Source organism: Poecilia mexicana, unplaced genomic scaffold, assembly GCF_051168715.1.
Source record: "Poecilia mexicana isolate PSO_F unplaced genomic scaffold, ASM5116871v1 scaffold_17, whole genome shotgun sequence".
NCBI classification, from domain to species: domain Eukaryota; kingdom Metazoa; phylum Chordata; class Actinopteri; order Cyprinodontiformes; family Poeciliidae; genus Poecilia; species Poecilia mexicana.
In genome coordinates this window covers 4,079,636-4,097,500 of record NW_028263386.1, presented here as the reverse complement: position 1 = coordinate 4,097,500, position 17,865 = coordinate 4,079,636, and the positions used below count along the sequence as shown (strand labels likewise).

At 36.2% G+C, this 17,865-nt stretch overlaps 1 protein-coding gene across 1 annotated transcript in view; it reads right to left on the bottom strand.

Annotated features, from left to right (window-relative positions):
• Positions 1-2,445: 2,445 nt before the first annotated feature.
• tesk2 (testis associated actin remodelling kinase 2) overlaps positions 2,446-17,865 on the bottom strand; it is a 38,758-nt gene continuing 23,338 nt past the window's right edge. The window contains exons 6-13 of the mRNA XM_015009200.2: positions 16,314-16,460; positions 14,757-14,839; positions 12,174-12,258; positions 10,848-10,931; positions 9,438-9,524; positions 7,492-7,630; positions 5,187-5,720; positions 2,446-4,595 (exon numbers count right to left, since the gene is read on the bottom strand). Coding sequence (XP_014864686.2) covers positions 4,309-4,595; positions 5,187-5,720; positions 7,492-7,630; positions 9,438-9,524; positions 10,848-10,931; positions 12,174-12,258; positions 14,757-14,839; positions 16,314-16,460 — 1,446 coding nt within the window. The 3' untranslated portion in view covers positions 2,446-4,308. The remainder of the gene's footprint in view (positions 4,596-5,186; positions 5,721-7,491; positions 7,631-9,437; positions 9,525-10,847; positions 10,932-12,173; positions 12,259-14,756; positions 14,840-16,313; positions 16,461-17,865) is intronic.

The following is a 17,865-nucleotide window of genomic DNA, read 5'->3' as shown; positions in this document are numbered from 1 at the left end:
ACAGAAACAAACAATAAACCAGACAGAAACTGACAGTAATATGAATATAAGCAGATATTTTTGCCTATCATTGACATTATAATCATATTTAAATCAAAACAACCACGGTGGAGCAGCAGGTGTTACAATATTTTATTTTCTGTTCTCCTTTGATTGTTTGTTTTTTAAATCTTACTTTTTTGTATTAGAATCTTAGCATTTGGATTAAAGTTTTAATGTCTGTCTTTAGGCTTCTCTCTTCATTTAGATTCATTCCTCCGTCCCGTCAGCCTACCAGGTGTTGCCCATTTCCTGATTGCCTCACATGCAGCTGATGTTGTCATCCTCCTCCTATAAGTGTTGCTCTCTGGTTTCATTGTTCTCTACTGGTTTCTCCATTATACTACTTTTCATGCTGGTCCACTGCTTCTCTGCTTCAGTTTTTATATTTTTTATTTCAGTTACTAACATTAAACTACACCAAACTCATTAATAGGTTAGAAGGAAAGGTTGATGCAGAGTCAGGGACTAACTCCCCTAAAGTGAAGCTGCAAATCAGAATCATTAATTAACAAACGGTGACCTTACTTTAGGGGATACGTTGGTTTATTAATGGTTAAGTAATGATTAACAACAGATCAATTTTATATTCTTACAGCTGCATGCCTATGAAGCTATTATTGTTTCTCACATAATAGTGGTTACATATTTATGAAGATTATAATGATATAACCACAATATCAGTACAAACAAGTATTTTAATTTATCGTTTATATTTTCCTGACCTTTGCTCCCTTTTTTCATCTTTTCTTTATTTATATACAAACCTTTTTATCATTATTATTATTATTATAGTTGTTGTTGTTTTTATCACCAAAGGTTCCACTGTCATGTTCCAGCAATACATTAACAAATACAATTTTTTGTCTTAGGCCTACAGACTAGACTAGAATAAAATAGAATAGAATAGAAATAATTTATTTCCCCAGAGTGGGGTAATTCATTTGTAGCAGCAGAATAGAATAGAATAGAATAGAATAGAATAGAATAGAATAGAATAGAATAGAATAGAATAAGAAATTGTACAATTATTAAAATTAGTATCCTACAACACGCTATATTTCCAAAATGTGCAACTGAATAGGTTTTTTTTTTAAATGTACAAAGTATGCATGTATATTTGTGCATAAAAAACAAATGAGAACATATGTAAATATCATTAGGGATTTAAGTGCTTACTGACTTTGCTGGCAGCAGCTGTTAAGGCCTAACAGCTGGGAGGAAGGATCTATAATAAAGCCTCTTTGTGCACCCTGGATGCAGCAGTCTGTCACTAAAGGAGCTCTTTAGCTCACAAACAGCTTCAGACCTCATCCAACAGTGATGTTTTATGGTAAATGATGACCTAATTGTTAAGTAGTGATGAACAAAGTTTGATGTGTGATTTCAGCCAACAGCCAAAAATAGGCTCATTAATACAAAAACTAATTGTTACATTAAACATATTTTTATGTGTGACTTCACTTGAGGGCACCCAGTGATTTCTTAATGGTTAGGCAATGACGGAGTAGTGGTTAGCAACTCTAACGCGCAGTTTCACTTGACAGAAACACAAACACTGGCTTGGCAATCCGGAAATAAATAACTAAATAAAAGTAGAGAATCATCATTTTTGAGGAAAAAATTATAGGTTGATCACTTAAACATAGGTCTGGACAATAAACAAAAACAATATCGCAAGACAGTTGATCAATACCACCAGAAAAAGGGTCTGATTGACTGTTCAATAATTTCATTGAACTCCAGTCCAGAGCCGCACAGCATTCTGGGGGATGTAGGCAGAGAAAAGGCTCTAGTCTTTCAAACTCTCACCAAGTCGGCTGAAAACAACTCACTCACTCGCTCTTTGGTTACCTAGCAACTCCTTCTTCCTGGTTACCTAGCAACAACCAGATTAGTAACTTAGGCAGCAGCAGTTTAAGGTTTCATTAACCTGCCTCATAACTTCCTAAAAATATAAAAACAAAGTGGAGTGAAAACTGTGGACAAAATAGGAAAGGTCACATTGGCAGTATTTCAGATATTTACAAAAAATGAATCAATAATTATTGATATCGATCGATATGAAGCGTCTATATTCTAAGTTTTCTGCCATATCAACCAACTCTATTTAAACTTTTGGTGACTTCAAATCGAAGAAAAACAACAGTGGAACTAATCCTAAATACTGAAAGTAAGATAATTTATCAGAGGAAAAAATGCATCAATTTCAAAGGGAGAATAAAGATTGAACTAAAGAAGGTCAAGTGTTGTGATCAGTCCAGATTTACCCTCTTCCAGAAAGATGGGCGCATCTGGGCAAGAAGAAGGGCAGAAGAAGTGACGCTCCCTTCATGCTTAGTAAAATGTTTCTGGCTGTGCCGCTGATCCAGATGTTGGAAAAAAAACAACAAAAATCACAGAAAATTTAGGGGAAATTTTGTTATTTGATCAGAAAAAAAAACATTTCAATTTGTATTCAACAGGTTTCAGGTATCGCCACAGTTTTACACAAATATACAAAGAGTAAGACATTAAAGGTTTTCATAAATATCAAAGCTTTATCCTGTAAAACGACATTATCAGACTTGCATAGGAAAATAGCAAAGGAAGGTTCTAAACATCTGAGTTCCTGTGAAAGAGGCCAGATTTGAGCCTAAATAATAAATTTTATAGATAATTCAGTTTGTAAAATGGTGTTTTTGCAAAAACACTTCAATGCTGAAAAACAAGGAACCTAAACACCTGAAAATCTGTTGCATTAGATCTGTTTTAGACACGTAGTAGATATGGGAACCAAAATATTAGCAGCTATATTATATTGAGACATTTACCAAAAACATTTGTAGCCATCATTTGAAGAGTTAAGAAGTAATTTGCAAATTTTCTGAATAATTTTGAAATGAGGGGGAAAAAATGCTCTTTATCCCAGAATCAAAATGTTTGAAAAATACATCCTTAGTGGAAATCAACAATTAAGATTAAGCAACAATCATTATGCGTTATAAGTGAAAGTCACCATTTTGAGGGTTAAAAGTTTAAGTAAAATTTGGATAATTTATCAGCTTAAATCCAGCCAACTGAAGCCACTATTACTGAATATTCAGCAAAATTGCAGAATATTTTACTAGCCAGATCTTTTAGCTATATTTTTATTTCATCCTGCAGATATTTAACCATGCTGTCGCTACTTTACCACAATAATTAGTTATAATAAATTGTGTTTTGGCTTAAATTCTGACAGCAGAACTTCATAAAATGGTGGTTTTGGGTGATTAAAAGAGAATATTGAATATTCAGCAGAATATTCAACTATGGAGCCTCAAAAGTGCCACAATCTCACAATTAAATAATTGAATTATTTTTATAAGTGATAATTTTATTCCGAACAGTGCATGGTAATAAAATATTAATTTGCCCTCTGACCTTTGCAATAAACCCAAACATGTGATTGCTTAACTCAACTGCTGACCAATCACCTTATCTATAGAAATATTAGACCCGCCCCCTCATCAACAGTAAGGCTAATAATAATCAGAAGGCGCTGCAGCTTTTTTAAATTTTTTGTATTATATATTTACAGATGTAAATAAAGGCAGATCAATTCATTTCTAATATACATTTCCAAATGTATTTAAATGATCACTTTGTTCATCTATTAAATTGTGGCACTTTTTGATCCTTGATAGAAAGGAGTGAAGAAACTAAAGTTAAGAATAACAAGCTAAGACAAATAAATAAAAATTTTAAAAAAGAAAGAAAATTCACTTTTGCCCGTTTTAGGCTGAAATTTAACATTTGCTGTGAGTTTTAATTTCTCAAAGGACCATCAGTGCAAGACCGTCTTCATCAGAAACGGGAAGGGCTTGTTTCTTTAACTTAACAGAAGCATTTGTCTCAGAGCGAACACTGAAAATGATCAAAACAACTTTAAATTCACACACACTCAAACATAATACAAGGGATCATCAATATCCCACAAAGAAACAAAACCAAACAAAAAGTCTTAGAGGAAAAAAACAAATATCCGCATCTTGAAATATTAAATATCAACAACTTTGTTTCAGAATATAATCTTTACAGAAAGCGTGTAGATAAAAGCCTCTTGCGCTAACCGGGTTGAAAAATAGTTATCTAGATCAAGTGGTTTATCTATTCAAAATGTGATACATTTACTTGACAGATTAGAGAAAACTGAGTGCTTTATTTTAATGATACAAGTTTCCAGTCTTATGTCTCCACCTCCCTGAAAGTAGGAGTCTACAGTCCTGCTGAAATGTTCTGCTCTCGTCACACCAGGCAGCTTTCCGTCCCTCGGTCCAGATTCTCCTCCTCTCGTCCGCCGGAGCAGTCCATGGCCTCGGCGCTGTCCGTTTCGCTGCCGGTGAGCATCGGAGACCAGCTCTCCCCGCTCGTGTCCTCCGTCCTCGCCTCCACGTCGTCGTCGGCGCAGCCTCCTCTCTGCCTGCAGAAAGGCGGGATCTCCACCACCACGTACTTCCTCGCCCAGCCGCTCAGAACCGCTTTCTGCCGCATGTCGCTCAGGATCGGCGCCGCGTCCGACCTGGAATTTGTCGCTAAAGGGGAGAGAAATATAAAGATTCATATCCGCAAAGATCTCCATTTTATTTGGCAAATAACTTAATTCCTGAAAACATCTTTTATGTTTTTCTTACAAATTTGTAATAATCTTGCTATAAAAAAAATACTTCCATATATGCAGATATTGTTACTGTCAATCTATGTTATTTGGCTCCATGCTCCCAAAAACACAAAGTCATACCAAGTATGTTTGGTTTAGTATCTACTGCAAATATCTTAGTAGACTTGAAATAATGTAAAACTAACTAACAAGTACCTTTTAAGAAAAATATAGGAGCTTGTTTTAAGTCAATAATAGTTCCACTGGAAGACAAGACATTTCCCATGTTATAAGTGAAACAATCTGCAAATAAAACTAGTACTTTTGCTTCAGTATTAACCAATTATTGACTTAAAACCAGCTCCTGTATTAAAAAAAATAAAATACATTTGGCAATATTTAGTTTTTGCAGCATATTATGGAGTCTAATAAGTGTTGAAAACATACATTGACAGAATATCTACATATTTGTAAATAATGATCATTTACACCTTTCCCATACACCTGAAACATTCATTAGGTTTACCTGGAAGCGTGACGGAGAGCAGAGTGGACGTACAGGTAACAGAACCGGCGTTATTGGATCCGACCGGGTCTGTGAGGTGGAACATCTCGGAGCGCGGCAGCTGCGGGGACACAGGTAGGGAGTGGCACTGCCTGCCTGGCAGCTGCTGCCAGTAGAAGGACGTCTCCTGCTGGGACGCTCCGGGCCCGTGGGTCGGCGCCTGGTTGCTGAACACACTTCCAGGCGGGGAGTGCAAATCAAACACCAACGAGAAGACGGACTTGCTGGGCACGTCGTAGAACTTGATCTTGCCCCCGCAGAGGTCCTCCCGGGCCGTGAACGGGTTGATCTTGCGGGTCCTGAGGTTCCTCTGAGAACTGGGCGGGTCGTAGTACGGGTCCTGGACGTTGATTTTCCTCCCCGGCTTGCAGGAGAAGATGTCCGACTGGCTGCGGCTGAGCCAGATGTTTCGTCTGGGCCGGGGCGATTTGGGAGGGATCTTATCGTTTTGGCAGCCAAGAGGATTCAGTCGTTTGAAGGCCTGGATTTTCTCACCTTCAGTACAGAAAACAGAGTTTCTACAACTGCTTTACATGGAAAATAAAGCAAAAAATATTACAAGAATCTTAAAAACAGAATCTTTATGTTTCTTAATTTGTAGATTTGGAAAATCCAAGGTGATTCCCACAAAGTACCACAAACTTTAGTAACTGATTATTCTATTGATTATTCTGACAATTAATTGATTAATCTGGGTAGAAAATTGCCACATTTTGCAGATTTTACATTTAACCACTTCAGCCTTTTTATATAATATTAAAAATGCATTAAAAGATGCAATAATTAAATTAATTTTTGAAAGAAGAAAATATTTTTTTTGCCTAAAATACAACATAGCATTACTTTACTCTGCCACTTGAGGAGGACATATTTATAAAAAAAAACATTTTTCATTTTAAATGCTATATATGTATATATTTTTAAATAGTTTTGGCTTCTTTACTTCTCTGAGTATGTTGCTCTTCCAGCAAATGACCTACTATAATTCGCTATAGTCCTGCTAACGCTTAAGGTTTTGCTAAATTAGTTAACAATTATTTCAATAACCGATTAATCACAACTAATCTGATTAATCGTTTCAGCCCAAGATTAGAACTTAGCATCCATTTTCATAAGGTAAACCTCCACTAAGTGCAAAATTACTGACCAGAGTCCAGCAGCTAATGTTGCTCTGGCAGCATTTTATGTTTTGCCAGCCATTAATAACAACCACTCCAGATTGTTACAGCAACGCTGTTTTGAGTGCAGCCACCATGTTTCTGAGAAACCCAGAGCTGGGTCACATCTGTCTAAAAATATTGACTATTTTAAAGTCTAAATATTGTTTTTCCACCAGCCTTCATCTTGCCAAATAAGTTGGAAAGCATCCAGCTCCCATCATAGTTTGGTTACTGCAATGACAAATTTAAACAGCCTCTTTTATTTTGAAAAAAAAAAAAAAAAAGAAGTGATTAAGAAGAATTGAGCTTGATTTCCTCTGTTGCACTGCAAGTTCACACAAACATAAACTTAACTTATCATTTAATAGATGATAAATTCAGTTTGTGCAAAGGTAAAAGACAATGGCAGAGAAGAAGTTAGCATGACCACTAGGTGGCAGCACAGGTACATTCTTTAAAGGATTCTCCTGAGTTTACAGCAGTTTTCAAAGGTCCTGGATTGGATGACTATTCAAACATTTGGACAAGATTCACTAAATGTAATTCTCTGAGAAAAGGCTGATTCATAGTAGCAAGAGGTTTACAGAAACAGAGATCTTTGCTTCTGTAAATATATATTTTTTTCTGATCAAAGATGGAAAAAAAAAAAGAATTTGACATATTTAAAATAAAGCATCAACAAAAATATGTAACTTCACAACAACACGATTACAATCATGTCTGACAAAAACCATTTGGGACTTCTTATTATGAAACATAAATATATACAAGTACGAGAGATGGTGTGTTAAGAAGAACTGATGTTATCAGCCAAACCAACAGCTGCAAGAAGAGATCATCACTTCCATGTTTTGTACACAACAGGAATAATTCCTCTGTCCAAAGGCTCAGATTGTTTTTTTTTTTTTCTATATTCTGATAATCAGGCAGGCCGGAAACCAAACATGAGGCTGAATTAGAGGAAACATGTTGGCCTGAACGGACTGGGTCTCATTTTAATAAACTCACCAGAGTTTCTCTTTAGATCAAGATGAGATGCAAACCATACATATAAATAAATGACTTTAGTAGACAGTGACGCTGCAGTTTTATTTAACTGCTCTTACTTTTTGACATGGCTTTCTTCTCATTGTCGCCGGTGAGTGAAGCGCTCTCGTTTTCCATCTCTACGACTTTGAGCCGAGCGAGGATCTCCTCCAGCTGCCGGACGATGTCTGCAAACGACGGACGGAGTTTGGGATCCATCTGAAGGGAACATGGAAGGCAGGAAACAACATTTAAAACTATATTCAGATTTTTAAATACTAATATAAAGCAGCAATCAATCAATCAAATGTTATTTTTACAGCACCTTTCAGCGCTTTAAACCATAAAAACACAGTCAGAGAAAGCAGTCACCAGCTGAAGCATTACATTTTGCCGTCGTTACACATCAGATTGTTGATTATGTTTCAAAAACATAGTCCAGTTGTGTACAAGTCCAGTTTCAAAGAACATAGTTTTGGCAGTTTTGCAGTTTTCTGGAAGTTTGTTCCAGATTTGTGGTACATAGAACCTGAATGCTGCTTGTCCACGTTTGGTTCTGGGCAGACATGCATTTACAACAAAACATTAAACATAATCTACACATTTTTATTATTCTATGAGAATTTTAAAGTTTATGTAAGTAAGTTTTGAAGTCAATGACAACGCAGTTTGTTTCAGATAAAAAAAAATGCTTATAATTTTGTAATTTTGAAGTCTGCATAACAACACTAGAGATTGCTTTGCAGCCACTTGTGTATATTTTCCTTTCAGAACAATATTTCTTGCACCAGGATCGTCTTGTTTCCAGCTCCATCCTTAAAGTTACCTTTAAGTTAGTTCTGTCTTTAAGTGTACCAATTAATTTGTACAATACTTTGTAAAATGTTTAGTTTTTGCAGTGTTCAGAGGAATATTTATTTGATGGGAAAAGTAAAAAAAAGTTACATTTGCTCTTTTTGGACCCGAGTCTCCTTTCCCTCAGGTTTCTCTGCACCATGTAATCTTATAAATAAGGTGAGTTCAGAGGGCAACAGGTTGCAGTTGTTTCTATTTAGGGATGTCCGATTTTTCAGATTTTTAAGAGTAAAAATATTTGAAATTCCTGTATGTCACAAAAAAGTGCAAGACATGTGAAAACTTTCATTTTGATTCTTTGGATTTGGCAATTAACTTTCATCATTTTGGGTTTTTCCCCAGCCACAAATACTGAAAAGAGATCAATCAAAAGGAGAAGTTGCATTTCTATTGGCTTGTTCAGGGGAAAGACTCAAATTTTAAACCAGATTTGAATAATCACAAAGGGCAGGGATGTCCAAAGTGCAATTCGGGGACCATTTGTGGCCCTTGGGATGATTTTTATGCAGCCCTTATCCACAACTAAAGTCAGGGGTTGATGTAGATAAAGAAATGAGACATTTTAATATTGTGTTTAGTTTCTAAGTACACATAAAATAAAAACTAAAGTTTGCTGAGCCCCCTGATGCTTGCAGAGAGATACAATGCAGTTTACAGATTAGGTGGAATAAAGATTCAGCAACAGATTTGGAAAAAGGATAACAGAGACACAGATGATAAAAAGACAACAGAAAAGGATGAGAGCGGATAAAGGAGTCTGCATAGGCTCAATTAGCAGGGTGCTTCAAAAACTTTAATGCTATTATCTTATTATTAGGAGATGTAATTAAACAAAGAGCAGAAATAAACAACAAATGAGAAAAATAAGATTCACAACTTTGATGAAGTGATTGAAAATTTGCTAATTTTTACACCCAAATCTGTTCGAAGTTTTTATACCATAGTTGAACCTGAGAAAATAATATTCCAGACTGCAGAGAACAAAATCCTCAATACAGCAGATTAAATCAAATTAATCCCATAATCTCATTGCCTTGTATTTCTCAACAAGAGAATAAAACAAGCAAATTAAATTAAAAACAGTTTAGAAATGCCTCTTCTGTCAGCTGATAAACAGAGAGCAGGTGCTGATTATATTCGCAGATTTGACACAGAAAGATGGCGGACTCACATTGCAGCAGTTGAAGGCCAGCTGGAGGAAGTCAGGCGGACAGTCTCCAACCATGTGCTGGAACGTGTGGTAGTCCAGGCCGAAGTTCTGCTCAGGAGGACACATCGGAAAACAAAGAGGAAACTCATTATAAAAGAGAGATAAACATGGATACAAACATGCTTCATTAGATGCTTGACATAGTGCAACTCTGCAGCCAAGGCTAGGCTGATGTCACAGTAAACCCCCTGACATTGTCCTGCTGTCTGCCAAGTCCCACTGTGCTTGCAGGCCATCAAACCATTACCAACAACTGATTCCTAAAATGGGATTTACTTGTAAGCCTGACTTAATGGTGCAATCTACGCTAGGATGCAAAGGATGATCCCCTCTAGTAGTTAATATACCGACTAGATTTCAGCATTAAACAAGATAAATTAGAGGAAAAGGCTATAAAAACAACATATCTTTCACATTTTGCAGAAAAGCATTTTAAATAACCTGTAGCTTTTTCTTCTTAAGTTTTAAATCATCCTGATTAACTAGTGAATTATGAATCAAATGTAGCAGATAAATCTTGATTTTTATTCATATAAATATGAATAAAATGGGTATTTTATAAAATAAAAACATATAATGGGCAGTTAAAATTTACAGCAAGTCACAAGAAAAAACAACAATACACCAACAATTAATATTTAATTAGAGGGTGTGGCACTGAATTACACTGCTTCAATAAATGAACGTAAAAAAACAAAAAACAAAACTTGTTGGTCAAAAAGTGCTGGAAGGACTAAAGTGAGCAATAAACCAGTCAGTAAATTGATAATAATAGAAATTTGAAATTCCTTTAAGAGGCAACACAGAATTGAAACTCAGTGGTTAAAAATACAAACTGTTTGTGTTAGCATACATCAATTTTTAAACTAGATCTTTTAGCATCTTTCATGCATTTTTGTGCATCTAACAATTTTTTTATGTGATAAAATTGCAAAGAAATTATCCAACCTTTGTAAAACATCAAATCCTTTCAGGTCTATTATGTATAGATATTATTTATGATGTTCCCCCCATTCTGCATAGTGTGTGTATATTAAAAACTGAGGAAATGAGTGGAAAAAGCAGAGCATTTCTACATTGTTTGAAGAATTATTAATGAAGACTCCATTTAAAGATTAGAAATTACCCTGGGAGGCAAAATATCAAGAAACAAGGAGTGTCTTCTGACCTTTGCACAAGTCTATAAATTGTCATTTTCAAGTTTTACCTTCAGAAACAAATATTTGCCTCATACCATGAGGTTGGATTATAAAACTGCAGAAGTAAATATTTTAACATTCTTCCCCTGATTTGTTTGAGAAGTGTACACTGCAAACATGTACACAGGGTCTTATAAAGTCAGGAGGTAGAGAGGAGGTGAAGAGTCGTTACCTCAGTGCGGGGAAGGAAGTCGGGGTCGGCTTGGATCCGTGCAATGACTTCACAAAGGATTATTCCATAGGAGAAAACATCAGCCTGGAAGCAGACATAATAAGCTCAGAAATATATACATTTATACATAATATTCACTCATTTAATGCAACCTTTATATAGCTATAGTTATGGTGAGAAGTTCACACACACTCAGCGTGGAGATAATGTAGTAGTAATTTGAACTTTAAGAGGGGCGGTATTATGTATTATGTGCTATTTTATAGCACAGTCAAGTAACTCTGCTACCTTCAGTTGTTATAGAAATGCTATATATCAAATATAATGTCAAATAAATTTGACTTTGCAATTTATTGCCTTGAAATTGGGCCTCTGTCTCTTTAAGAAGCTTCTACTCTTTCAGATACTCCATCTTTAGCACATAATCACAACATTTCTCCATTATGCCATTTACAACTGTTCTTAGGAGCCTCAGACTGAGAAGTAGCTCATATAACGAGCTCAGGAGGTTAGCAGGTGTTTGTTAATTTCTGCTGCCACTAGTCTGGAGGAGCAAGTTTTCAGATACCCCTGAATGGCTGCAATCAGAGATTCAAAGACTCCTCAAACATCCATGAAAGAATCAAAGCATGTTTTTGGTGAAGTAGTAACAGAATAATATGATGTTCAGCTAAACATTTTGCATAACAAGTCTGTTATGATAGGATTTCTGATTGTTTTTGAATGTGAAGTTGCTCATTTGGGTTTGACTTTCTTTCTGAAAAAAAGCTCCGCACAATAAAGCTAACATTCAAGCCATGTAGTTTGCAGTAGTGTAGTGTCATATGCAGATATTCGCTGTAAACCCACTTTAAAATCTCTTAGTGTGGTTGCCAGTTGGGCTTTTTTGGCCTCATTTTCATAAAGCTGGTTGAGTGTTTCTTTTTCAATATCTGGCAACACTGGTAACAGCCCACTTTAATGAGTTCCTTGGATTTAGCAGCATTTTTGGGTACACTATGCACATTTTTGTTGTGCTTACCTACAGTCAACCATGTTCAAAGTCAATAGGTTTCACATTCAAGAATCTTCATAATCACTTTTTATGTATATAATGTACATTTCACAATAAATCCAAATGTGTGCATCCGATTCTTGCTTTTCGAAAGCTCTGATATTGCTGACATATGTAGTATTTATGCTCATGATGAGTGCATGTTATGCGCTGCTTGTAGCTGTGATGTCATGACAGAAGTGCATTTGCACTACTTGATGCAAAAGGCAAATTCTGTCCGACTTAAATTGATCTGAATCTGTAAACCTTCTTTGAACTAATAGAGATTTTACCTTCTCATTATAGGGTTCATCTCTGAGCACCTCGGGAGCCATCCAGAAAGGAGAGCCGACCACTGCAAGCTTTTCTCCATCAGCCCTAAACAGAACATATGAGCAGAAAGAAAAGCTTAATGTCTGCATCATTAGACTGATGTGCGAAGTAAACTGGCACAGAACGTGAGTCCAAAAGGAACTGGATGTTCTGCTGCGTTTGGAAGCTGCTCTGTGTGAATATGGCAACCAGTTTATGTTTAAAACAACCCACAGATGTATCTAATAAGTCCCATTTGCTCCATTTAGATTTAAACTGAATTTAGTTTAGATGCATAATGTTCAGCCTGGAGGTTAAATAACATCTATATCTATTATCTAATTACAGATTTTCTTTTTCAAACTTAAAAGTTTTAGGCTCAGATCAAGGTTAACCTAAACACAAAAAGCAGTTAGTAATAATTATATGCATTAAGGGAAAGCAGCCATCCAAACCAATCAGAAAAAGTAACTAACATTAAAACATGGTTGGTCCAACCTTGGCAGCAACAACTCACATCAACTATTAGCAGAAAATGTCAGTGAGTTTATTACATCTTATTGAGGAAATTTGGCCCACTCTTCTTTGCAGTATTGTTTTACTTTAGCCACACTGGAGCCATTTTAAGCACGAAAACTCTGTTAAAGATCAAACCACATCGTCAAAATTAAATTTGGGTTCATACTTTGACTAGCCACTCAAAAACCTCCATTTGTTGCATTTGTTTCTTGTTTTTGCCATTTATAGAGAGTCTGGCAGTCTGCTTTGGACCTTTTTCCTCAGGTTTATCTGCTAAAAGGCAGATTTTATGGCTCCATAGATTATGGCAAGTCATCCAGGTCTCAGACCATTACTCTACTGTTTGACTGTCAGTATGATGGGTTTTTTTTCTGAGAGGCTGTGACAGTTTTACCCCAGCCAGGTGTAACAAGATACCTTCCTTCTAAAAAGCTCCACAATATTTTTTTTTACCAAAGTTCACCAGTTCCATGTTTTTACCAACTGTGGATAATTGCCTTGATTAGTAGTAAGTGAGACATTGATCAACATATCTGATGTGTATTTGCTGGATGATTTTGCTAATAAAATTTGATATTTATTGAATGATATTTTTATGATGTAAAGGCATTTTGAACTGCATGCTGGAACTCTGCTTGGGTTGCTAGGTGACTTCAATGGGGTTGCTAGGTAACAGGTTGGTTGCTAGGGAACAGGTCAGGGAGAGTGCCTGCTGATGTGACGTTATGTTTCACAAGTTTTTGAAATTGGCCATTTTCCAGACACCAAAACAATCTTAATTTATAGAAGAAAAACACAGCTGGGTGGTTGTTTTTTTAATAGCTTAGCTGTTTTTAGAAGCAATAGAAATCCAAAACCAAACCCGAAGTAAAAACATGCAAAATGTAAATTTTACTATATATATATGCCCGCTAATGTCCAAATGTAATGGTAAACCAGCTGACCAAACGTGCTGGAACTCTGCTGAGGTTGCTAGGTGACGGGGCTGGCCCTGGCTGGGGTTGCTAGGCAACGGCACAGTGCCACTGAATGTGACTCACCAATCAGGAGGTTCTTGAAACGACTTACAGACAGCAAAAAACAAAAACAAAAAACAAACAAAAAAAAAACATCTGGGTGATTTTTTTAAGTACATGGATTATTATAAGAAGCAGCTGAGACCAAAATGAAAGCATCAAATATGCAAAAAGTGAATTTTACATAACAGGTCAGGTTGGTTTGGATAGTTTTTTTCTCCCCAAAACAGACTGAAGTCACTCTGAAGTCAGTCTAAAATAAGACTGAAGTCAGTCTGTTTTGTATTTAAGTTATTTTTGTCCGACAACAAAAACATAACATTTCGTTTGATGATTTGAAACATTTCAGAGAGCCTTTTCACAGCACAGTAAACAACCAAAATCTGTGTGGTCACATTCATAAACCTTTGGGAAAGATCAGAGGAATTATTTTGGACATTTTGGAGAACAGAAAGCAGACTCCCTGCTTCTTTTTGGCTACTGCAGGATTAGAAAGTGAAAACCCCAGACTGACAGGATCCTCCTCCTGCTATCAAAACACCGAGGCAGAGAATGTGAGCTGTAGAGGCGGCTTTTAGTGACCTGTGTGCTAATAAATAACCCCAGTATGAAGAGGAGGAGGAGGAGGAAGAGGGGGAGTAACTAAGCTGAGTTTGCTGTAGGAATGAAGAGCTGACACCAACAAAAAGATGATTAAAGAAATAAAATTCTTATTACGCGACATGTTTTCCCTGAGTATAACCATAATATTATAAAGAGAACTGATATTAAACCAGAAGATGGGAGATAAAGAAAAGAGCCTTACTAGTTTGAAGGCTAACATAAATTAGACGCATTAGGGAGATAAAACTGAACTGGCCTTCAGTTTGAGTCACTTAAATATGATTTCTCTTCTGAAAATTATCCCTCATAATGAGACGAGTAGAAAACAAACAGCCAGTATGTTTCAGCTTATTTCATCTTCTAATTTTTTTCCTTTTCCTGCAAACTCCCCCCTGGTATTTCTAGATTCACTCTGACGCTTCTTACTGTTTGGTGGGAATCTTCTCTGCCAGGCCGAAATCTCCCACCACCGCCGTGTAACCATTGTCGTCGCATTTGATCAAGCAGTTCTGTGAAGACAGACACCCCCAAAAGCACAGAATGTTACTTGGGGAAGTTGCGACGCAGACAGATTAAACAATAATTTATGGTTTATTAACCAGACCTTTGCTTCCTATTTAGAGTAGTTATAAGAAAACTGTGCATTACAAGTTTAGCCACTTCCTTCTTCTTCAGCTTACTGTAAAGTATTCAAACTCTCACTGGAACCAGCAGAGCAGCATGTGAATGAAAGACACCTGTAAACCATGAGAAACTATCATGACACCTAATTAACTGAGCTGCATATTAATGTTCACAGTTTATTTATGGTACATGAAGCTAATGCACCACTTAAATCTCGCTACGCTTTTCTTCCTAAACTCCGTAATTTGCAATGGTCGAGTACAGTTAGCTTCTCTGAAAACAACAGCATAATTTCCACATGCTCACTGGGGAAGTTAAAAGTTAAATGACTTTAAATGATTTGAGGAAGTGCAATATTTCTACCTTCTGAAGAGAAACAACTTAACCGTAAACAACTTACAAGAGAACATAGCCGATGTCCTTTAATGCCAAAAGTGTCTGGGTTAGTTTAAAAAACTATGTAGTAATGCAGCCATTGTTGTTTACAGGGAGATAAGCTGCTCTAAAAATGATTTAATAGAAGAAAACAATGCAAAGTACTGTATGAAATGGTTCTGTCATTACTGACAGGGCAAACAGAAAAACTTTATCGCCATTTCTGGATTTTATGAAGGAAGACTGTGAATTTCTTTTTATAGTGTTGCTTTAATCAAATGACGTTTGTAGGATTTATGTGCACCAGACCCATTATATAGGCTATTTTGTTCCCTAAATATAAAATAACTCAATTTAATTTGTTCCACCATATTTTCCTCTGGAAAGTTGCACACATTCTTTCTAAAACCTAAATCTTGGTTCTTTAATTTTACAATGTTATATTGCATAGATTAGCAGATCTAGACAAGTTTTATTTTGTAGGAATAGTATGCAAAAATAGAAAAAAATTTGCTGATCCCTGGCTTAATGTTTAACTAATTCATATCCATATAGGGCTTTTTTTTTTTAAAGGAAGTTTGTTTTCCTCCCCATAGTCAAATGTGTGTTTTTCAACATTCCTGCCAACAAACACCTAATGAACCTTCAGTTTTACAGTTGGTCATCGTTTCCTGTTGGAGCTCCAACAAATGTGTGTTGGTGCATATTTTCTGAGTCAAATGACTAGCAGGGCTAACTGGCTGTACAGTTGTTGGCACTGATGGCTTTTAGCAAGAATGTCCACACTGCAAAAACACAAAACCTTACCAAGTACTTTTTGTCCAGTACACTTTAAAAAAGATAAGACAACTTTTCAGCAAGATACTGGAGCTCAATTTAAGTCAGTAATTCCTTAATGTTGATGACTAGATCATTTCACTTTTAACATGGGAAAAATGTCTTGTTATAAGTGAAATAATCTTCCTCCAATTAGCCTCAGCTAACCTTGGAGGTGAGGTCCCGGTGGAATATGCCTTTGGAGTGCAGGTAGGCCACACCGCTGGCGATATCACAGCCCAGTTTCACTCTGGCGGGCCAACTCAGGTGCTTGTTGCTGTCTAGAAGTTGCTCCAGGTTTCCTCCGTTGATGTACTAAAGAAAGAGGGAAAACATTTCAAACATGTGAACAAATGGAATATACAGAACTGTATAAGTGGTAAAAAATAACTTATGTCACGGTGTCCCAAAGATTTTGTTCACAGCACAACTATAATATTTGAGTTGAGATTTTTGTCTTCAAAATTCTGATCAATGGCAAAAACACAAAGTGTGGACCAAAAGAAAGTGTAGGTAGAAGTGCAAGCTTATTATACTCTCACATTATTATACACAAAGCCTCATCAAAAACAAAGCAGCAGGATCTTTCAGTATATGTTTTTAACAAGTTGTGGCGTTCCAGCTAAATCAGTAGACACACTCATAAAAGAAAACCATAAAACTTGTTTTTTTATAAAATGATTTTTATACATTTTGTTATTAATTGAAGAGTGAAAAACACCGTTATGTTTGGGTTTTGAACAATAAACTTAGTTATATGCATTTTCAAAGCAGGTCTCAAATATTTGGACCCCCTTGTCATTGCCTACAATGACAAGGGAAGCCGTCTGGATGAAAAAAAACAAAAACAAAACATGAACACTGTATGCGCTGGGCTTTTACCTTAGAATGGCCAACTCTCTTATTCCTATGTCAATTTGATACAGCAGAGGCTTCCACACTTCCCATATTTGTGTCCTCTGTCACTTTTATAAGCAGTTAAAACTGTTTAATCCGTTGTTAACATGTTGTAACCTGTTTTTCCGAGCCGCCTTTAAACGCAACATGAGCGCTACGACGCTCGCGCTGGGTTTCCACCTGTGAAGGAGACCTGCTGCTGCTGGGCGGAGCTACGGAGGTTTGTGTTAGAATCACGGCAGCAAACCAGCAAAACGCAAAGAACTTTTCACAGTTTTTCCCTCCAAACTAACCGACTGAGTTGAGTAAAGCTGTTGGATGCAGGTAATGTTAGCTAAAAGATGACTAGCTAATATCAATACAGAACCTTAAGCTTAACAAGTACCTTGTAGGCTACCGATGTTGGTGTCTATTTTCAGCTACATACATTCATTTTGCCCCAAAAAAGTCAACAAAACACTTTTCTCAAAGCAACTAATGATCACACAGGACATAACTGAACTTTTGACTGTAGATAACATTCATATTTGATATTTCTGGCCTGTCAGAATAATGGACGAAAAATTGTCCAAGAAGTTATAGCGACAAGCAAAAATATCGTTGAAACTATTTTCAAGTAATATAATGGTAATGGAATGATACATTCTCAAAGATCATGAAACTTTAATTTCTAAAGAAGATTTTAAATATAAAAAATAAATAATACAACAAATAAATGAATTATGGCATAAACAAAGACCTATGCACAAGACTGAAGACTTTTGTCATCCAGCTTTTGGTAGAAAGAAAGACAAAAGAGAAAAACAATAAATCATGCAAATGA